The sequence below is a fragment of the Enhydra lutris genome, unplaced genomic scaffold, assembly GCF_002288905.1.
Source record: "Enhydra lutris kenyoni isolate GAN:26980312 unplaced genomic scaffold, ASM228890v2 scaffoldscaffold22, whole genome shotgun sequence".
NCBI classification, from domain to species: domain Eukaryota; kingdom Metazoa; phylum Chordata; class Mammalia; order Carnivora; family Mustelidae; genus Enhydra; species Enhydra lutris.
In genome coordinates this window covers 1,332,312-1,351,607 of record NW_019154106.1, presented here as the reverse complement: position 1 = coordinate 1,351,607, position 19,296 = coordinate 1,332,312, and the positions used below count along the sequence as shown (strand labels likewise).

General features: G+C 66.5%; 2 protein-coding genes across 2 annotated transcripts in view; both read left to right on the top strand.

Annotated features, from left to right (window-relative positions):
• Positions 1-1,042: 1,042 nt before the first annotated feature.
• Positions 1,043-10,649, top strand: LOC111149567 (cathepsin D). Its single transcript, XM_022506668.1, has 9 exons — positions 1,043-1,192; positions 3,120-3,279; positions 5,153-5,276; positions 5,718-5,836; positions 7,034-7,260; positions 8,861-8,983; positions 9,350-9,494; positions 9,582-9,680; positions 9,764-10,649. The coding sequence occupies exons 1-9, from the start codon at positions 1,125-1,127 to the stop codon at positions 9,929-9,931; spliced, it is 1,233 nt and encodes a 410-aa protein (XP_022362376.1). The 5' UTR covers positions 1,043-1,124; the 3' UTR covers positions 9,932-10,649.
• Positions 10,650-14,123: 3,474 nt separating this feature from the next.
• LOC111149477 (interferon induced transmembrane protein 10) overlaps positions 14,124-19,296 on the top strand; it is a 7,187-nt gene continuing 2,014 nt past the window's right edge. Inside the window, exons 1-3 of the mRNA XM_022506570.1 lie at positions 14,124-14,184; positions 14,269-14,480; positions 15,309-15,761. Coding sequence (XP_022362278.1) covers positions 14,124-14,184; positions 14,269-14,480; positions 15,309-15,761 — 726 coding nt within the window. The remainder of the gene's footprint in view (positions 14,185-14,268; positions 14,481-15,308; positions 15,762-19,296) is intronic.

The following is a 19,296-nucleotide window of genomic DNA, read 5'->3' as shown; positions in this document are numbered from 1 at the left end:
CTGATCGATTTGGTGGTCACAGAAAAGATGGGGATTCCAGTCCTGCCTGCCACGGGCCACAGAACCCGTTTGCCCGCCTTTAAGTGGGGTAGCCCACAGGACCACTTGAGAAAAAATGCCCTATAGGCGAGTCCCTTGAGGAAATTTCCTCATTGTTCACATCCTGCTCAAACGTCATCTTCCCAGAGGGGCCTGCTCCCAGCAAGGGTCACTTTCTAGCACATTCTCAGCATGGACCCTCTCCAAAGTCACCTGCCCAAACTCTCTTCCTCTTTCATGCCTGCCTGGCCTCTGCCTGGAGAAGTGGACAGGGCCCTCCCCTCCGACAGCAAGCTGGCATGCCTTAGTGACTGCGGGAGGTGGGAGGTCCTGGAGGGCCCAGGGTCACTGTGGCCTCAGTAGGACTGAGCACTGGCCCCAGGGAGGGACTCTCCCGAGGCTGGTGAAGACGACCCCAATCGCTCAAGGTGAGCTCCTTATGTGATCCCGCCGCCCAGCATCCTTGGAGATGGGCCTGGAGGGGACCGTGGGCCCCCAGAGGACGGAGGACCCGGGATAGGGTCAGGCGGGTGCTGCTCTGGGGAGCTGAAGGGGGGGCGCCTAGGAACACTTGGAGACAGGATGAGGTCTGCAGGACGCTGGGTAGAAGAGTGGCTGGCGGAGGTGGAAGAGGAGGTCTGGGCGGAGACCTGCGCTGCAGCAGGTGCAGTGGCGGGGGCCTGGGAAGGGCGGCTCGGCCTCGCGCGGTGCACAGCCCGCGGGTCTGGGGCGGCGACGGAGCCGCGTGCTCGGGGGCTGTCCCGCTGCCGGTCCCCAGAGTCCCAAGCCCGGTCCCCGGCGGCGCCTGCCAGCGTCCACCGCCGCCCCGCCCGCGCGACCCTCGGGCTGCGGCGCTCCGGGAACCCGCCGGCCTGCGTGCGCGCCCTCGAGCGGCGTGCGCGGCCCCGCGGGGGGGGGCCGGCCCGGATGGCCCCGCCCCGGCCCCGCCCCGCGCACGCCGGCCGCGGTCCGCGTGACCCGCCGGGTGCAAACAGTGCGGTCAGCTGACTCGGCGGAGTGCGCCGTCATCCCGGCTATAAGCGCGCGGTCTCCCGGCGCTCGGCTCCGACCCCGCCGCCGCCACCATGCAGCCCCCCAGCCTGCTGCTGCTCGTCCTCGGGCTGCTCGCTGCGCCTGCCGCCGCGCTCGTCCGGTGAGGCCCCGCGCGCTCCGGCGCCCTCCGCGCGCCCCGGCTCCGGAATGCGGCCGTGCGCCCGCGCCGCCTCCTGCGGGGCCTCCCCCGCGCCCCCGCGCGCCCGGGCCCCTTCCCGCCCTGCTGCCGAGCGGTCGGCCGTGGGGGGCGGGCGGCTGCGCGAGCGAGGGCGGCTGGGGCCCGGGCCGACCGAGCGTCCCCAGGACAGGTGCATCGCGGTCCCTGCGCCCGCGGCCGCGTGCGGAAGCCAGGACCCCCGCGTGCAGCCCGCACAGCCCCAGCGCCCGCTTGGCCGCCTCCTTTGCCGGCTGTGAACTGGGCGTGGTTGCCTCGGTCTGTCCGGGGACTCTGGGGCGGGGGACCCTGTGGCGCGGGGAGGCCCCCCCCCCCCCCACCCAGCGTCTCAGAGACAGAAGGGAGGTAGCCTAAGGGGAGGGTCTGGGTGAGTGGCCGGGCTGCAGCAGCCTTCCCCGCCGGCCCCTGCCTTCGTGAGGACCACACCTTCCTCAGGCCCAGGGCCCTGTCCCCGGTACCAGGGGAGTCCATCTACCACCGGGCCTGGATGCGGCTGAGCCAGGCCGAGGACCAGCACGGCCACCGCCCACCCTCCCACTCTTGCCAGGCAGTCTGCTTTCCCAGATGTGGGGGGTGCAGAGGGCCAGCCCCTTCTGGTCCCGCACCCACCCTTCCCCCCGGGGCCTTGGTGCCAGGCTTGGGAAGGCATCCTTGTACCTTTGCCGTGGGCCTTTTGCCCGTGGGCAGGTGGGTGAGGTCACAGAGCTGTGGGAGCTGGCTGGGGGCCAAGTGGGACTCACCCTTGCCAGGAGGCCACTCGGCGTGGGCTTCACCATGGGCTGTGGCTTGGGGGCACGTAGCCCCAAATGGAGTCTTTGTCAGGAGGCAGCTGTAGGGCTGCGCCTACCCTGGTGCCACCCACAGGCCTCCCCGCCGGGGATGCACGGCCATGGGGAGTGGAGGCTGCGGCTGTGCGGGCTGGGTAGCTGGACCAGAGCCCCTCACACCTCTTCCCGGTCGTGTGGGACTGATGGCACCTGTTTCCTGGGTTACTGGAGGGCGTGTCCGCTTCCCCCAGGCGAGAACTGTGGACTCTAACAGCCTACCAGGTCTTGGGCAAGAGTCCCATCTTCCTGAAGCACGCCCTTGGTGTGCCAGGAAGGGCCAGCTGTGACCTTGAACTCCCAAATCGCCTGGGCTGGGAGGACCTGCCATCCAAGGGTTGGAGTGTGCTCAGGGGTGCTTTCCTGTCCCTGCACTGTCAGAGCTGGGAGCAAGCTGAAACCCAGGAGCAAGATCCCAGGCCAGGGAGGGACCCACATGCACAAGAACCGGCCACCTGACCTCAACCCCGTGCTCTCTCTGCCCAGGCAGACCGCCAAGACTGGGAGGGGCTGGCACTGGGGGAGCCGTGGGCATCTCAGGGGAAGGCAGACCCAGAGGCAGAAACCTCCACCACCCCAGGGCAGGCCTTGCCTTCCTGGGGTCTGCACCGCGATGAGGACAGAAGACGCACTGGCAGGAAATGAATTCACTACTGCGAGGGCCCTGGAGGGAAACAGGGTCACACTGAAGGATGGCCAAGGAGGGCTTCTCAGAGGTGGTGGCATCGAAGTCCCATCTGATGACCAGGCATAGCCTGCCCCGGAGGCCAGGCAGGGAAGTGGGCACCACCTCTGCACGGGGCTGCGTGGAGAGCAGTATATTCGGAGCGCAGGTGAATGGGTTCCCTCAGAGAGCGTGGGGCAGGTGTGACGGATGGACACCCATGCCCTAACGGACCCCACCGGCCGCTGTCCCGGGAGGGACTGGAGGAGGCACAGACTGGGGACAAGGGATGGGGGAGGGTACGGAGCAGTCCGGGGGGAGGGGGAGGCGAGCCCTGATGAGCCCCTCTCCCTCCTCTTGACAGAATCCCGCTGCACAAGTTCACCTCTGTGCGCCGGACCATGTCGGAGTTGGGGGGCCCCGTGGAGGATCTGATTGCCAGAGGCCCCATTTCAAAATACGCCCAGGGGGTGCCCAGTGTGGCGGGGGGTCCCATTCCGGAAGTGCTCAAGAACTACATGGACGTGAGTATGGGGCTCGTCCTCTCGGGGTGCGGGCTGGGTGGACAGCAAGCCCGGGTGAGGACAGAGCAGGCTCTCGAGGAAAGCTCTGAGTGAGTGGGCAGGAAGTCCCTCTCCTCAGCACCTTGTGGTTTTGCAGGAGTCACCTGCTCCGTGGGGGAGGGGCTTCTGCCCCGCCACGCCCTTCCCTGCTGGGTGCTCCTCCCACTACCCCTGCCCCATGAGGACTCCCATGAGGGGCCTGGCCCTGGGTGGCGAGGCATGCAGGGAGGTGGGGGTGCCCTTGGCTTCTCTGTGACCTCTCCCCTGCGTCCCACTGACTGTCAAGGGCATCGGGAGCTGTCTTGTTCTTGAGGCCAGCCTGTGGGCGTGGGGGACAGGGTCACAGGCTACAGATAAGCGCCACGCCATCAGCTGGGTATGGAGGAGCCCAAATCAGACTCAGGCCCCAAGGGGCTGCGGGGTCCTTGTGCTCGGGTCACCCAAGCCTGCCTGTCCAGGCCTAATTAATGGCTCTGGAGTTCTTTTGTTTCTGCCTGTCCTGCTGGAGGGCCTGATGCGCCCCGTGACCCTCTCCTGCCTCGATGCCTCCTTCCTCGTTGGTCAGCACCCAGTGCTCCTCGAGGGGCAGACAGGCTTGGAGTCCGGACATGCTGTAAGCCCCATACCGAGCCAGGGCCGGGTCGGCCTAGTCCCAGCTCGGGGGTCAGGTCCTGGGACCCTGCCTGCACCTCTGGGGTGGCCCAGGTGGCATCTTCCTGCGTGGCCCGCCCCCGCATGGTGGACCTAGCTCCTTGCTGCTGTCCAGACACTGGTCCACCTGGGGTTGGGACATGTGGCCATGTCCTCTGTCCTGTCTGGCCGGAGCACCCGCTGTGCCAGGAAGCTGTGGCCTCACAGGCATGTGACTGGGCTGGGGGGGGGGGCATCTGTCTCGGGGCCTGACCAACCAGTTCCTGATCCCCTAGTGCAAGGTCTTATGTACACACACACACACACATGGGGATTTGCTGAGTCATCCCCCAGGCCCCCAAATCTGGACACTTATTCCAGGTCATGAGGCAGTAGCTGCTGCTTCTCCCTGGAGCCAAGTGGCCCGAGACACAGTCCTGCAGGCCTGGAGCTGGAATCCCTTAGTGACCCAGGGCCCAGCCTCCGTCCCTGGAGAAGGGGCGCCCAGGCAGGCAGGGCCCAGGGGACCCCAAGCCCACGTCTCCCATCCAAGCCACCATGTCCTCTGACCTGGGAGAGCCCAGTGACCGGGTTTCCCTTTGAGGGTCCGAGGGGCATGTGCCCCCTTCAGGCTCACCTGGGCCATGGCTCAACCGCCCCGGGCTTCCCACAGGCTGCCCTTCTCCCCCGTGTACCGATGAAGAAACCGAAGCCCTGGGTGCGAAGGCAGGGTGTCTTGGCAGGGAGGGATCTGAGCCAACACTCTGGCCTCCAGGGTGTACCTCCTCTGGCTGTCCTCATGCCTCTGCCTAGGAGCCCACCAGGCTTGGTCTGGTGGAGCAAGGGCAGGACAGGAATGAGGTCCCAGAGGCAAGCCCTGACGTGCGCCCCCCCGTTGTAGGGAGGCAGTCGCCTCTGCTGGGGGCCTGGGGCAGAGGTGTCTTCCCGGCAGGTCCTCTGGGGCCCCAGGGCCCGCCGAGCCGCTGTGACTGCTGGTCTCACCTTTTAAATGGGGTGGTCGTCCCCCACCCTCACGTGGTCAGGCAGGAACCCGCAGCGCCCAGGGGTGTGAGGACCAAGGGCGGCAGAGGGGCGGAAGCGGAGCCCGGGTGTCCGTCCTCTGGCCTGGGCCTCGCGGGGTCTGGCCGCAGGCTAACCAGGGGCGCCGGTGCCCGCGGCCCTGACGGACCCCGCCCCCGTGCAGGCGCAGTACTACGGGGAGATCGGCATCGGGACGCCCCCGCAGTGCTTCACGGTCGTCTTCGACACGGGCTCCTCCAACTTGTGGGTCCCGTCGATCCACTGCAAGCTGCTGGACATCGCCTGCTGTGAGTCTCCGCGGGGCATGCAGCGGGGGTGCGGGCGGGGGGCGGGGCCCAGCCGCCGCCTTGCAGGGAAGCACGCCCCCCACCCCGGCAACGGTCAGGGATGGCAGCTGGAGCTGGCCCGAGCCGGGCTGGCCCTGGGCCTTCGGTGGCCCTGCCTCGGCCCCTGTCGGCCGCTGACGCCTCTCGGCCACACTGGGCGGGCCTGGCCCCGCCGCCCTGCCCCAGGGCACCCCACTTTCCAGGCGAACCCCTTCACGCCACTCTAGCTTTGCGTCCTGGCTGGGACCGTGGTGGCAGAGGATGGGGCAGGCCAGGCCCGACCACTGCCGGCCGACACCAAGCCTGGGGTCACGGGTCTGGCCTAACACCGGTGGATGGCCTGGTGGGGGGCTCCACGGCGGGGGCCGGGCGGCGGGCTGACGGGCTTCTCGTCCGGCGCAGGGGTGCACCACAAGTACAACAGCGGCAAGTCCAGCACCTACGTGAAGAACGGCACCAGCTTCGACATCCACTATGGTTCCGGCAGCCTCTCCGGGTACCTGAGCCAGGACACCGTGTCGGTGAGTCCCTGCTGATGCTGCTCCTGGGCCCCGGGGCGCTCCGACGGCGTGGTGACAGCTCCCCCAGGGCAGGGCCTCTGAGGCATGAGCAGGAGCGTTGTGGGGGGGTGGTTGGCTGGGCTGGGCTCAGGCAGCAGACCTGGGCCGTGCGTTTCTGGGGGTACGTGCACCGTGACAGCCTGGAGGGCTGTAGGGGAAGTGGGGCCACGAGGCCGTGAGTGTGAGAGCTGTGGGCAGGTCTGGGACCAGGACCCAGAAGTGATTCAAATGAGGCTCCTCCTTGGGTCACGGCCGACAGCTGGGTGGGGGGCCGGTCGCAGGGACTGACTTCGGTTCCAATGCCTTGGCCACTGGGAGGGGAGGGCTGAGATGTGCCGGGAGTCCCCGTAGAGGACACTGGAGGTCCCTCCAGGCACCGTGCCTGCCGCAGAGTATCTTTTGGGTGAAGCAGGTGGGCAGGCCCTGGATGGATGTGCCCGCGCCTCTGTGAGACCTCTTAGCGTGCAGCCACCAGAAGGGTCAGAACTGAGAGTTCTGGGGGCAGAGGAGCAAAGCAGAACACGGCACAGCCCCCGGCCCTGCAGCCTCTGGCCTCCCCGGCCCCAGCAGGACCGGAAGGTGACGGGGCATGGTGGCTGCGGCCCCTCCTGCAGCGGCCCCTCCTGCAGCGACACTGCCCCTCCCCAGACCCACCTGCCCTGTTGGGTCTCCTCCTGATCTCTGTGGCCCAAAAGAGGATGTTGGCTAGTACACTGCCCTGTTCCTGCTATCAGGGTGTCGGCCCCAAACAGCCGTTTGTCCCCACATCCTGCTCTGTGTTAGCTGTTGCCTGGCCTGTGGTGGGGGAGGGGTGGTGTGGCCTTGAGTCTGCTGAGTTGGGTCGTAGGGTTGGGTCATGGGGTTCCAGTAGCCCAAGGTCAGGAGCCGGCCTGGGTGGGGCTGGCCTGGAGCCAGAAGGTCAGAGCTGAGCCCAGAGCCCACCCATCTGTTAACTCCGATGGAAACTCTGTCCTGAAGACCTTGGAACTCTGTGTCCCTTTTCTCAGCTGTGTCCCCACCCACTGTCGCCAGCCTTTCTTTCTGGGCTTTGTGCGAGGTCTTGGGTGATGACTGGGGCTCGTATGCATGCACACGCGGGGCCCGGGGGTTGGGCTCCGAGGTCCGCATGGCCCACTGACCATCCCCCTCGGCCCACAGGTGCCCTGTAAGTCGGGTCTGTCGAGCCTGGCTGGTGTGAAGGTGGAGAGGCAGACGTTCGGGGAGGCCACCAAGCAGCCGGGCATCACCTTCATCGCAGCCAAGTTCGACGGCATCCTGGGCATGGCGTACCCCCGCATCTCGGTCAACAACGTGCTTCCCGTCTTCGATAACCTGATGCAGCAGAAGCTGGTAGAGAAGAACATCTTCTCCTTCTACCTGAACAGGTGGCGTGGGAGGGGCTCGGGCCCCTGTCTCCTCCCCATGCCTCACCCCTCCTCCCAGCTCTGTGGGGCTCAACGCTGGGGGCTTGGGCTGCCTGCCTCCCCTCTAGGCACGGGCTGCGGCTCCTGACCTGCAGCCTCTGATCGGGAAGGGGACTGGCCACTCCTTTACAGACGAGCGGGGAGCCCTCTGGACAGGCTGTGGGGCTGGGGCTTCCTGCCAGGAGCGGCTCGGGCTGTGGGCCCAGGGTCTCGCTCCGTGGGCCTCCCTCCCAGAGAGCCAGACCCTGGTCAGGACTCATGGTCAGTCAGCCCGGGCTTCCCTGGGTCTGATGGTGGGTGATGTGGGCCCAGAGGGAACAGAGCCACAAGCTCCAGTCTGTGGCGAGACCTCCAGAGGTGAGGGGCATCCCAGAGGAGGTGACCCCGGTGGGGCCCTCAGTGCCAGATGCGGCTAGAGGGAACCACGGCCTGAGGTTGACGGTGGGGAGCGGCCCCCACCAGCCGCCGCTTGGCAGCCGAGCTGAGTGTTCCAGTGGCCTTGGCCCTACACGGAAGCGTGGGTGACCGGTGTGCTGTGCCCTCGAGAAGGGGCCCCCGGTCTCCCTCGGGGCAGTGCCACAGGTCCCGATGAGGGTGTGCCAAGGACGGATGTGGGTGGCCTACTGACCGCTGGTGGTCACTGCGCCGCACACCCCCCCCACCCTCGGGGTCTAGCCCCAGGCACTCCGGCCGAGTGCCCGCCCAGAAGCCTCCCCTCTTGCCTGGCGCCTGACCTCAGTGTTGGGGCTACCCTTAGGGGTAATTCAGCAGCCACGTGAGGCAGAGCCCCCTGCCAGAGGCCAGGTGACCCCACACTGCTGAATGGGGTGGGGTCTTTCCCGTGAGCCCTCGGGCCCAGGCTCAGGCCTCCCTGGGTGAGGGGTAGAGGGGCAGGGCAGCAGGTGGGGAGCAGATGGGAGCTAGCCGTGTGGTTTCCATGCTGGGATTTCAGGGGTGAAGCCTGGGGGCGGGCGGGAAGACAGGGTTTGGCCTGGTGTTTCTGAGTGGGGCCCGGCCAGGAGGAATCCAGTGCTGAGCCTAGAGCAGTGTGGAGGTGGGAGCAGGGCCGGCAGTGCAGGCTGTGTGCGGGAAAGCCGAGAGGTGACGGGGAGCAGGAGCGGTTGGGTGAGGGCAAGGGCATCCTTGGGAACAGTAGGTACGAAGGCCCTGGGGCAGGAATGAGTGGGCTCAACTCTCCGTGCTGTCCAGTGCCTCCCCCAGAAGCCTTCCCTGGTTGGCTTTTCTCAGGCGCTGCAGCCCCCTTCCTTGGCCCCTAGCTTTCGCTTCCCCGCCTGCTCGCCTGACCTCGGCTTCCTCACTGGCGGGCCGGGCACCTCTGCAGGCCTCACCGGAGTGGGGTCGGAGCCCCGCCCCTCAAGAAGGGAGTCCTTTCCCTTCTGTGCTCCCTCCGGGTCTGTCCATCTCTGCAGCTCCACCTGTTCCTTCTGGCTGGACCCCAGGGTGTGCCTGTCCTTCAGCAGTCAGGCTGGACCCACGGGCGGGGGTGGGCAGCCGGCGCCCCGGGAGCAAGTGCGGCTGACTCCATCCTCTCTTCCCCTAGGGACCCCGGCGCGCAGCCCGGGGGTGAGCTCATGCTGGGCGGCACAGACTCCAAGTACTACAAGGGTCCCCTGTCTTACCTCAATGTGACCCGCAAGGCGTACTGGCAGGTCCACATGGAACAGTGAGTGCTGGGCGGGGGGTCTGGAGCTCGGATCTGCGGGGAGCCTGGTGTGCGGGGCCCTGCCCAGCTGCCCACTCAGCCGGCCTGTGGGTAGCTACAGCCCTCGGGCCCCTGGCCCTGGGTGTCCGTTCCCACCTCCTGGTGCCCACCTGTGCTCCTGGCCCCTGGGCTCTGACCCTGCGCTTGCGATCTCGAGGCCGGCAGTTAACCTGCGCTTGACCTCTTGAGTCCGTGCCGCCACTGCGCACAGCCAGAGAGGGGAAGGCAGGGTCCCAGCAGGGCTGCAGCCCTGGAGGTAGGACTGTCCCCCAAGGCCCGCCCTGAGCCCGAGCCCAGGCCGGCGTGCTCACGCCCCCTCCCCTGCAGGGTGGACGTGGGCAGCAGCCTGACCTTGTGCAAGGGGGGCTGCGAGGCCATCGTGGACACAGGCACGTCCCTCATCGTGGGCCCTGTGGATGAGGTGCGCGAGCTGCAGAAGGCCATCGGGGCTGTGCCGCTGATCCAGGGCGAGGTGAGCGGGCCGGGACGCGTGGACGGGGTGCCCCCGCCGCTGCCGCCCCCTCAGCGCTCCCGAGCTGCTCCGTCTTCTCTCCCTCAGTACATGATCCCCTGTGAGAAGGTGTCTACCCTGCCCGAGGTCACCCTGCAGCTGGGCGGCAAACCCTACAAGCTGTCCTCCGAGGACTACACGCTTAAGGTCAGCGGGGGCCGGCACGGGGTGGGGCGGGGTGGAGGCCCTTGGGGCTGCGGGCCGGGTGCTGACCACAGCGTCCGGCCCAGGTGTCGCAGGGCGGGAAGACCATCTGCTTGAGTGGCTTCATGGGCATGGACATCCCCCCGCCCGGCGGGCCGCTCTGGATCCTGGGGGACGTCTTCATCGGCCGCTACTACACCGTGTTCGACCGGGACCAGAACCGCGTGGGCCTGGCCGAGGCCACCAGGCTCTAGCTGCCCGCCTACTGGGGAGGAAGGGGTCCGGCAGGAGGAGGCCAGCCGCCCCCGCCCTCCCGGCCACCCCTGCCACACACACTCACGCTTAGACTCACACTCAGCCCAGCTCTGCAGGCGCCAGGCTCTCGGGCTGCCGTTTTGTTCTGTGGTTTCCCTGGCCTTGGCGTGTCTGTCTGTCTGTCTAGTAGAGGGCGGGGTGCGGGGCAGCAGCCACTAGGCTGACCTTGAGTCTGGAGCCACGTCACTAGCTGGGAAGCCCCAGTCTGGCTTGGCCGCCCGTCGTCCTGCACCTGGGACCCCCTCCCCCACCCGCCCCCAGTCCATGCCTCGGGGGCCTGGCTGCCCAGGCAGGACTTCTGGACTGAGCCCCCACCCCGGGCCAGGCTGTTCTCTGGGCTTCTCCTCTGCCTGGCCTGGGGTCCAGAGCGGGGAGCTGCTGGCCCGTCTTCCCACGTGGCCCATCGTGGAAGGGGCCCGCCGAGGCCTAAGGACAAGCAGGAAGGGGTTGGAAGGGTCGGGACTCAGGGACAAAAGGCAGCCTTGTGATGCCTTTGGGGTCCTCCTGGGGCTCGACCCCATCTAGGAGGGCATTTGCTGGTGCCGGGTTGGGGAAGAAGGGGAGGAGGGGGGCTGGTGCCACCTTCTGTGAGCTTTTCCCCTCTTGCGTGACCAGGAGCCAAAGTGAACGTGGAAATACAGTTGTCTGGGCCTCTCTCTTCTGTGTTGGCGTGTTTTGTTGGGTGGGAAGGGCAGTTCTAAGTCTGGCCGTGGGAAGGAGCTGGAGTGGCTGGTGTGAGGCCGTGGTTCCCGAGGGCTGACTCAGCCGGGGGGGGGCGGGGGGAAGCTTTGGAGGTGCCTGGCTCCCAGCCCCCAGCCCCCCTGCCCTGCACGGAGGATCCTGGAGGCACGAGCTTGCTGCCCAGCGTCGCTGGCAGAGGCCTGGCGCGTCCTGAGGGCTGGGGCCTGGAGCCGCAGGATGTGGCCTTGGCGGGAGGGTTAGGGTGGGGCCGGGCGAGGTTGCCAGGGCCTGCTCTGGGCACGGGTCGAGGGGAGTGGCCCAGGTGCGTGTCTGCCATGCTTCCCCGGACATTCCACCAGCAGCGGGGCCCCGGTCTTCCCCAGTCCCCTGACCCCCATGAGAGCCCAGGACACGAGCTGGTGCAGGGCTGATGGCGAGTGGGCAGCCTGCCTCCCTTCTGGGCCTCCTGGCCACATCTGGACGCCATCTCTGCGCAAATGTTGGAGCAGGCCAGCCTGGGGGCCCGAGTCTCGGGGTTCAGGGGTCCCAGTTGGGAATCCCCTCAGACTGCAGTGACCTACCCGTGGATCTGGCCTCTTGGGAGTTTGCTGAGGGGGGCTTAGGCTCATCAGCCCAGAGGCAGCCGCACAGCCAGGAGGTTTGAAGGGATGAATAGGAGTTTGTGAGTCACTGGGATGATTCCCGCTGGGATCAGTGACTCTGGACACTTGCCTGGAGCCCCCCACCCCGCCACCCCCGCAGGTGTAAGGGAAATGGCAAACACGACAGATGTCAACGTCCTGGGGCCTTCCCGGCCTTCAGTGCTGTGGCTCTCATTGGCTTGGCCCTAGGGGGGGCAGGGACTGCACCCCAGAGCCAAGCCGTAGCTGGCACCTTCAACAGACATTCGACCAGATTTGCAAGGAGGCTTATAAACACATGCCCTGTGTTCCCTGCACTGGAAACATGAGCAGGGAGCCGGCGGGGCTGCTGGGGAGACGCTGTCCTCCAAGCCTTTGTGCCCTGGGACACCTGGAGTCAGAGCCGGCCAGGAAGGAGACAGCCCCGCCCCACCCCCACCTCCAGTCCCTGCTGGCTGCCCTGCGACCTGCCTCTGCCTGCCAGGGCCTTGGAGGGCAGCTCCCACGCTGCTGGCCCTGCCATTGTGACCCTCAGCTCGGGGCCACCTCCACCCACTCTCTGGAACGTGGGGGCGAGCACAGCAGGGTGGCCCTGTGCCCAGGCTGAGCCTCCAGCCCCCAGCCGGCCACGGATCCGGGTGCCCATGCTCAAGCCCGGGACCAGGACAACTGCCCTGGGCTGCTGGCTGGGATCCTCTGGACCCTAGTGTCTGACTCCCGGCTCAGATCCAGCTCTGTGACCCAACCCCAAGCCTCTAGTCTGACTTTAGAAGGTGGGTGATGATAGGACGCTCTGGCCCATCCCCACGGGGAGCTCAACACCCGCCCCGCTCCTGGCTGGCCGGCCGCGCTCTGCACCAGTCCAGCAGGCCCCGGTGGGCATTTCCTGCCTCTACCCTTGCCCGGAGGATGCCTGGCCTGAGTAGAGCGCCTTCCCTCACCCTGGCCAGCGGGGGCTAAGGCTCCCTCCCCTCACTCCTGCCGCTCTGGGTTCTGGGGCCCTGAGAGGCAGCCTCAAGGCCGTGTGGAGCAGAGGGCCCGGACCCCGCCCTGGGACCTGGGGCAGGCCCCTGGAGCAGGCATCCCTCCCCTGCTGTCTGAGGACTAGCGCACTCCTGGGCCCACCAGCCCTGCAGGTGGGGCTGGGCCAGCTGCGGGAGAGCTGGGGGCGTGGTGCGAGCTCCTCACATCTGGCTCGGCCTGAGGCCTCCTCGGGGTCCGGGCCACGTGTGGCCCTTGGGAAGGGGCCGGTGGGTGCGGCGCAAGGGAGAACTGAATCCTCGTCCCCACCATCGTCCCCATCCTCGCTCATGCCTGTGGGCTCTTGGACCGGGCCCAGGCCCTGCCGAGGGTGTGGCCAGGATGGGGGTGCGGCCCTGGTTCTCGGGACCTCTCCGACTCACGGGGCTTCATCAACCTCCTGGAGGTCCCTGGGGTTCCTGACAGCCATGGAGGAGGCTGGACCAGGGTGGCCGGGGGCGGGGCTGGCAGGGGAGGACTCAGGGAGGAGCTGGGGCCTGTCCAGCGAGGGGGTTCCCAGAGGGCCTCAGACTCAGAGAGAGGTTTGGGGAGAGCAGGGCTCGGCAGAGGCCCAGGCATAAGCGGGTGAGCACTGCCCCTGAGAAGACCCGGGCTTGGAGGAGAGGCTCCTGGAGATGGGAGAGGCAGGTCGGCTGGTTAGGGAGCAGCCAGGGCCCGAGGGGACAGGGGCTTGGGGGAAGCGGGGAAGGAAGTGTAGGGCTACCACACACAGGCACAGCTTCTGGGGGGCTTTGGAGGGTCTGGGGTCTGTGGAGGCTGGTGGGTTGGTGAAGAGGGCACTCGCACGGGGAGGGGAGGGCTTCGGGAGAGGCGGAGAGGATTAGGGCTTCCTTTTCCCTTGCTGATGGGACTCACTGGGACTTTTGAGGGAAGGAGAGGTCATCTCGGGACAAGTGTGAGAGAGAGCAGGAGGGTGTAGAGTGACTGGAGGCTCCCAGAGGGGGCTGGGGCTGCGGCTGGGCAGGGGGGTGTTGGCTGGAGGAAGGGGCATCTGCCAGGGTTGCAGCCCAGGTGGGACAGGCAGGACTGGCAGAGAGACATGGACAGGTGAGTGGACTTGTCCCCACAGAGACAAGTGCCATTAGGGGCTTGGAGAACATCTGGCCCCATGGGCAGAGGGGGCCAACCAGTGAGGGGTCAGGGCCTTCAAGACTGGACTCACGAGGGCTGCAAATTCAGGAGGTCAGGCTGAGGGGTCTGACCTGGGGTGCGTAGGGTCAGATCCGGGGAAAGGGGGTCAGGAGTTTCTGTGGGGTCAGAAAGGATGGGGCTGCTTGGGGGCCACCAAGGTTCAGGGACGGCTGGATTTGATAGCCTCTGGGGCTAGGGCCTCTGTTAGGGGCTGGGCTGTGCAGAGCTGGGTGTGGAGTGGGGCTCAGAGAGATGCTCCATTTGGGGGCCTGGAGCCTGCAGGGTGGGCTGGGGATGGGAGTGCACAGGCACAGGAGAGCAGATGGGGGCTGGGCTAGGTGCCTGGGTGTGCTGGGGAGGAGTACAGGTTGGGGTCCCTGGGCTCTGTGTAGGGTGGGGGCCCAGCCAGGCCAGCACTAGTTCTTGAAGAGGGATGAGGACTGAGACGTGGGGAGGGGAGGGACTGGGCAGTGGGAGAAGGGGCAGCGGAGGGGAAGGGTCAGACAGCCATCTGGTCGATGCGGGTGGGGCGGGGAGGACAGCGGGAGGATGAAGGGTCTTCCTCCTGGAGAGACAGTGGGGAGAGAGGCTGGGGGGCCAGCAAGAGGGAGGGGGAGGGAGGCAGGGGAGGCTCAGCATGGGGACACCGGGTGGCACTGTAGGAGGACCCATCCCCGCCTGCTCTGTAGCCCCTGAGGGTCCGGCTCCTGGCGGGCGCCCGCGGCCCCCACCCTGCGGGCGGGAGGAGGCGTGGAGGTGGCTGCGCCCGCCGGCACCGTGAGTCAGGCTCCAGCTGCAGCCGCGCGGCCGGCCTGGCGCTGCGGAGAGAGCGCAGGAGCGGGGACAGCGGCGCTGCCAGCCCCGCGCGCTCCCCCCGCCGAGGCTGGGCCGCCGGGACGCGGAGCGCCGGGGCAGACAGCGAGTGGCGGGCCGGCGGAAGGACGCGCAGACTGCGGCGCAGGGGTTGGCCTACCCTCCAAGGAGTCACCAGCAGGTGAGGGCGCGGGGCCGGGTAGCCAGGTGACCGCAGACCCCCGGGGTTGGGGGAGGGCACAGGGCGCGGGGGTGCCTTGGTGCCTGCCTGGAGAAGTGCGCGTTTTGCTGAGTGTCCTTGTGCGTCTGTCCGTGGCGCGGGCTTGGGGGCTCCCTGCCAGCAAGCGTTTGGGGTCCCAGCAGCCGCTCTGGGCCAGCGGTTGGGGGCGGGGACGACGCACACGGGTTTGGGGCGCCCGCAGTGGCCATTTCCATCCCCCCGTGATTGCTTCCGAGCCTGTGTGGCTGTGTGTGTCCACGCTGCGTGTCACAGTGCAGAGCTGTTTACCTGGAAGCATCTGAGCGCAGGGGTGTGCCCCGGGTTCTGGCAAGCCTTGGGGTCCGATGTGTCAGCCGTGCCCGCCGGTGCTCGGAGAGCTCTGCTCATCCTGCCAGACCGTGGCTGAGACGCTGTCATTGTGGGTCTGCATGTCCTGTGCGTGCCGGGGCTCTGTGTGCTCTGTCTGTTGCACAGCCTCTCGGCTGGGGCATTGCTGGGCATAGGGGGTGTCGCTGTTGTGTGTCAGTGGGTGAGTGTTTGTGCACAGACGGCAAAGTGAGGAAAAGCCCCCGGTGCTCCTGCCAAGGCTGCTGGGAAGGGCTTTGGCATCGGGGTGGCTGGGGCGGGTGAGGGAGGCAGGCGGCAGGCGGGCAGCTGGCTGCCTCGGTGGGGATTTCCGTCTCCTTTGGGGCCGCTTGTGAGTCTGCAGAGGAGATGCTGCAGGACACCGGGGCAAGCCCTGCAGGGCGGGCAGGACCCAGCACGTTCTTCCTCTCCCCCTCCCTCCAGGCCCAGGGCCCCGGCCAGTGCCCAGCCCCGCTGGGAGCCCCGGCCAGCACCACGGACGGTGCCCAGGAAGCCCGAGTACCCCTGGACGGGGCCTTCTGGATTCCAAGGCCCCCGGCAGGCTCACCCAAGGGTTGCTTTGCCTGCGTGTCCAAGCCCCCAGCCCTGCAGGCTCCTGCGGCCCCAGCCCCTGAGCCCTCAGCGTCGCCCCCCATGGCGCCCACCCTGTTCCCCATGGAGTCCAAGAGCAGCAAGGCTGACAGCGTGCGGGCCCCGGGCGCCCCCCAGGCCTGCAAGCACCTCGCCGAGAAGAAGACCATGACAAACCCCACCACGGTCATCGAAGTCTACCCAGACACCACCGAGGTCAACGATTACTACCTGTGGTCCATCTTCAACTTCGTCTACCTCAACTTCTGCTGCCTGGGCTTCATCGCGCTGGCCTACTCCCTCAAAGTGAGTGGGGCAGGGGAGGGGGCCGGAGGAGCGGGGGGCAGGTGGGGGCACCTCGTGGGATCCAGAGACACATGGCTGTTGGCTAGCTCTGAGCCGGCAGGGAGGGGCTGCCCTTCCCAGTCCTGAGCTGTGGAAGCTTCCAGGCTGCCTTGCCGGGCTCGGGGTCCCCGGGCCTGCATTCTCTACCCAGCCAGCTTCCTCCTTGCAGAGTAGACCCAGGGCTCAATGTCCTATCCTCTGGGTGGGGGTCGCCGAGCTGTCCCTGGGGAGGCGGGGATGGAGCCAGATCCCCGATGAAGACCCTTGGAGCCCTTCCCCGTTGACAGGAGAGCAGCATGGAGACCTTCCTCTCCAAGACCCTCCCTGGGGCCCTGAAATCAGGCAGGCGTTCAGAAAGAGCCCACGGCCCACAGGGTCTCGATCAAGTCACTGCTTTTTGCCTTCCCTCTCCCACACGGTTTCTAGATAGTCTCTCCTGGTGGCCGGAGTGCCCAGGGACAGAGAGCCACAAGCATGTCCCATACACCCCTGACGCCCAACCTGGAGTGGGTACAATTCCCAAAAGCCCCTCACCGCTGTGAGAGGGGCTGGCTGGGAGCCGAGCAGGGTGCCAGGAAGACGGGCTTCATGTCCCCAGGGCAAGGCAGAAAACAATGGACCAAGAGGCTGTGACCCACTCACATTTGAAGTGGGGAGCTCTGTGCAAATGTGTAAGGACTGAAGGGCCCCACGGCCAGGACCCATCTCCCTGTCACTCCGGAAGGGACCGGCTCATGTCTGGCCAGATCGTCACTGTCCCCAGATTGCGGGTCCAAGCCCAGGTGCACGTCACCGATGGCGGACGCCCAGTGAGGTGGGGCCAGAATGGGGGGGGCCGGAGGGAGGGGAGGGTCTAGGCCAGGGAGGCTGGCCCAGGAAGAAGGGCAGAAGCCCGGCCGGCTCTGCCTCTGTGCATCCTTGAGCCCCCCCACCCCGGCCTCCCGCACCCCAGCCACCTGGCTCTCCCCACCTCCTGACTCGCCGTCAGGGTCACCTGCCGCCAGGCGCACCTTCGCCTCCAGGCCTGTGGCCCAGGGCTCCGCCGTGCGGGGCCCGAGGGAGTGTGAGTGTGTATGTATTCACGAGCGTGTGTGCCCCTGTAGCGTGAGTGTGTACGGTGTGGACGTGGGAGTATAGTTGCACGCGTGAACCTGTGTGCGCGTGAGTTGCGTGTGTCACGGGCTTGAGTGTGTGCGTGTTAGGTGCAGCTGTGTGTGTGAGTACGCGTGCATGCATGGGTGTATGTGTGACTGTGCGTGTGTGTGTGCGTGCACGAGTGTGTGTGCCTGTGTGTGCTGTGGAGGCAGCAAAGGGAGGGGGCCCTAGAGATTGGGGGTGGAGGCCCCAGACCGCCCTCAGCTCTGGCTCCATGGGGGCGGCATTGTGGGGGCAGCTGTCAGGGCTCTGCTTGCCCTGGGGGTCCCTCGCCAGGCCCTGACAGCGGCCTATAGACACGGGTCTGGCGGCATGAGCTCCTGTCCGGAAGCTGTCCCCTCCCCGCCTTGGCTTGGCTGTGGGCTCCGGCTGGCATGGGGCCGGCCCATCTGGTGCAGGTTGTAGGTAGGTCACAGATTTCTGAATGGTGCCGGATTTGCACTGGGGTGGGGGTGGGTAGGAATTAGTGCTTCTGAGGGGCAGACGGGAACCCGCAATGACTCCCCCCCGGGGCTGCTCCCCCACGTCCTTCCTGGGGGACAGCCAGGGCAGGAAAAGCTTGAGGCTTGCAGGGAAGGGGGTGCAAGGTGAGTTGTCTCTGGCCTGAGCGGCAGGGGGTGGGGGGTGGGGGGTGGGGACAGGGCGGGCTGGCTCCAACTCCTGCCCCGGGAACGCGTCCATCTGTCCAGCCCGCCGCATGTCCCCTAGCCCGCTGCACCCCACCCCATGTGTAGCCAGGCAGGGCCACTTCCGAGGGCGCCTGACGGGCTTGGGGTGGGAAGGCCTGGGCCCAAGTGCCAGCCGGGTCCCTGCGGGCAGTGGGCTCTTGACGGGCGCCTCACCTGAGCTCCTTCCCTCATCCGCTCACAAAACAAACCGAAAAGGAGCAGCGTTCGAGTAAGCACACCTGGGCAGGGCTGAGGCTGGCGTTTGGTGGCTGTGAAAAACCCTGTGTCCCTGTCTGCCTGTGACTGTCCATCCACCCATCACGCTGTCTGTCCGCCCTCTCCAACCACACGGGCCGGGGCGGTTCGGGGCAGCTGGGTGTGCAGCACGTGGACTGTGAAGCCTCGTGTCGCGGAGCCTCGTGTCCGGGGAAGGCAGAGATGCAGGACGTCAGCTCTGCCCTTGCAGTCCAGTCGGCATGAGCGGCTCGTAATGACCCCGGTCCGCCCCCGCCCCGTTAGCCCAGAGTCCTCATCTCACCACTCAAGGCTCTTCAAGATCCATCCTCCGCCATAGCTCACCCTCGCCGCCCGTGCCCTGCCCCAGCCCCACGGGAGCACACCTCCGTCAGCCCGGGCCGCTCCTGCAGCCTGAGGGCTTTCCGTCCACAAAGACTCTACTGACTCACTCTGGCCGAGCCCCCGCTTCCCAGCAGAGAATCCTCTGCTGCAGGGATGGCCGCCTACCCAACCACAGCCATCCCTTCATCGTGCTGTCGCAGGTGCCAAGGCAGGGTTGGCCACGGCAGGGGTCAGAGGGTTCTGTATGAACAGGCAGAGGGATGGAGGACCCCTCCGAGATGGAAGAAGTGCCCCCGTGTTTCAGAAAAAGAATATTTCATTCCTGATTTGGGACGAGTTTGGAGCCGGGTGTGGGAGACGGACGGGAGGGGACATCATTTTCACCGGGCAAGGGGGATAAGGAGACAGGTGTTCCAGGACATGAGGGTGGGGCGATCTGGGAGGGGTGCAGGGCCCCCATCTTCTGTGGGGGACAAGAAGATGGTCCTGGAAAGCTGGACATGGCCATTCAGGGAGGATTTGAAAAATTATGTGAGGAGTTTGGATTTCATTGTGTGGAAGACACAGAAGGGAAAGATATGGCCAGAGCTATAAAACCTGCAATGAGTGTGGAGGAAAGGGACAAGAGAAACCCAGGGGCAGAGCACAGTTAGGGTCCCAGTGTGGTGGCCAGGAAAGGAGTGCATGGCATGAGTTAGGAGAGGGATGGGGGGCAGGAGAGGAGGAGCAGATACAATGACACAGTGTCTGCTCAATCTGGCCTAAGAGATTATGGACTTCCCGGTAACAGGAAAGTAAAGGAGGTTGGTTAGGAGGGGCAGTACCATGCCAATTTTTGTATATACATATTTCCCCATTACTTGCTTTCTGAATATCAACATCATCCATCCACCCACCCACCCATCTAACTATCCACCCACCCACCCATCCACCCACCCATCCCCACCCATCCCCACCCATCCAACCATCCACCTGCCCATCTATCCACCCACCCACCCATCCACCTGCCCATCCAACAATCCCACCATCCATTCATCTACCCATCCATCCATCCATCCATCCATCCATCCATCCATCCATCCAACCGCCCATCC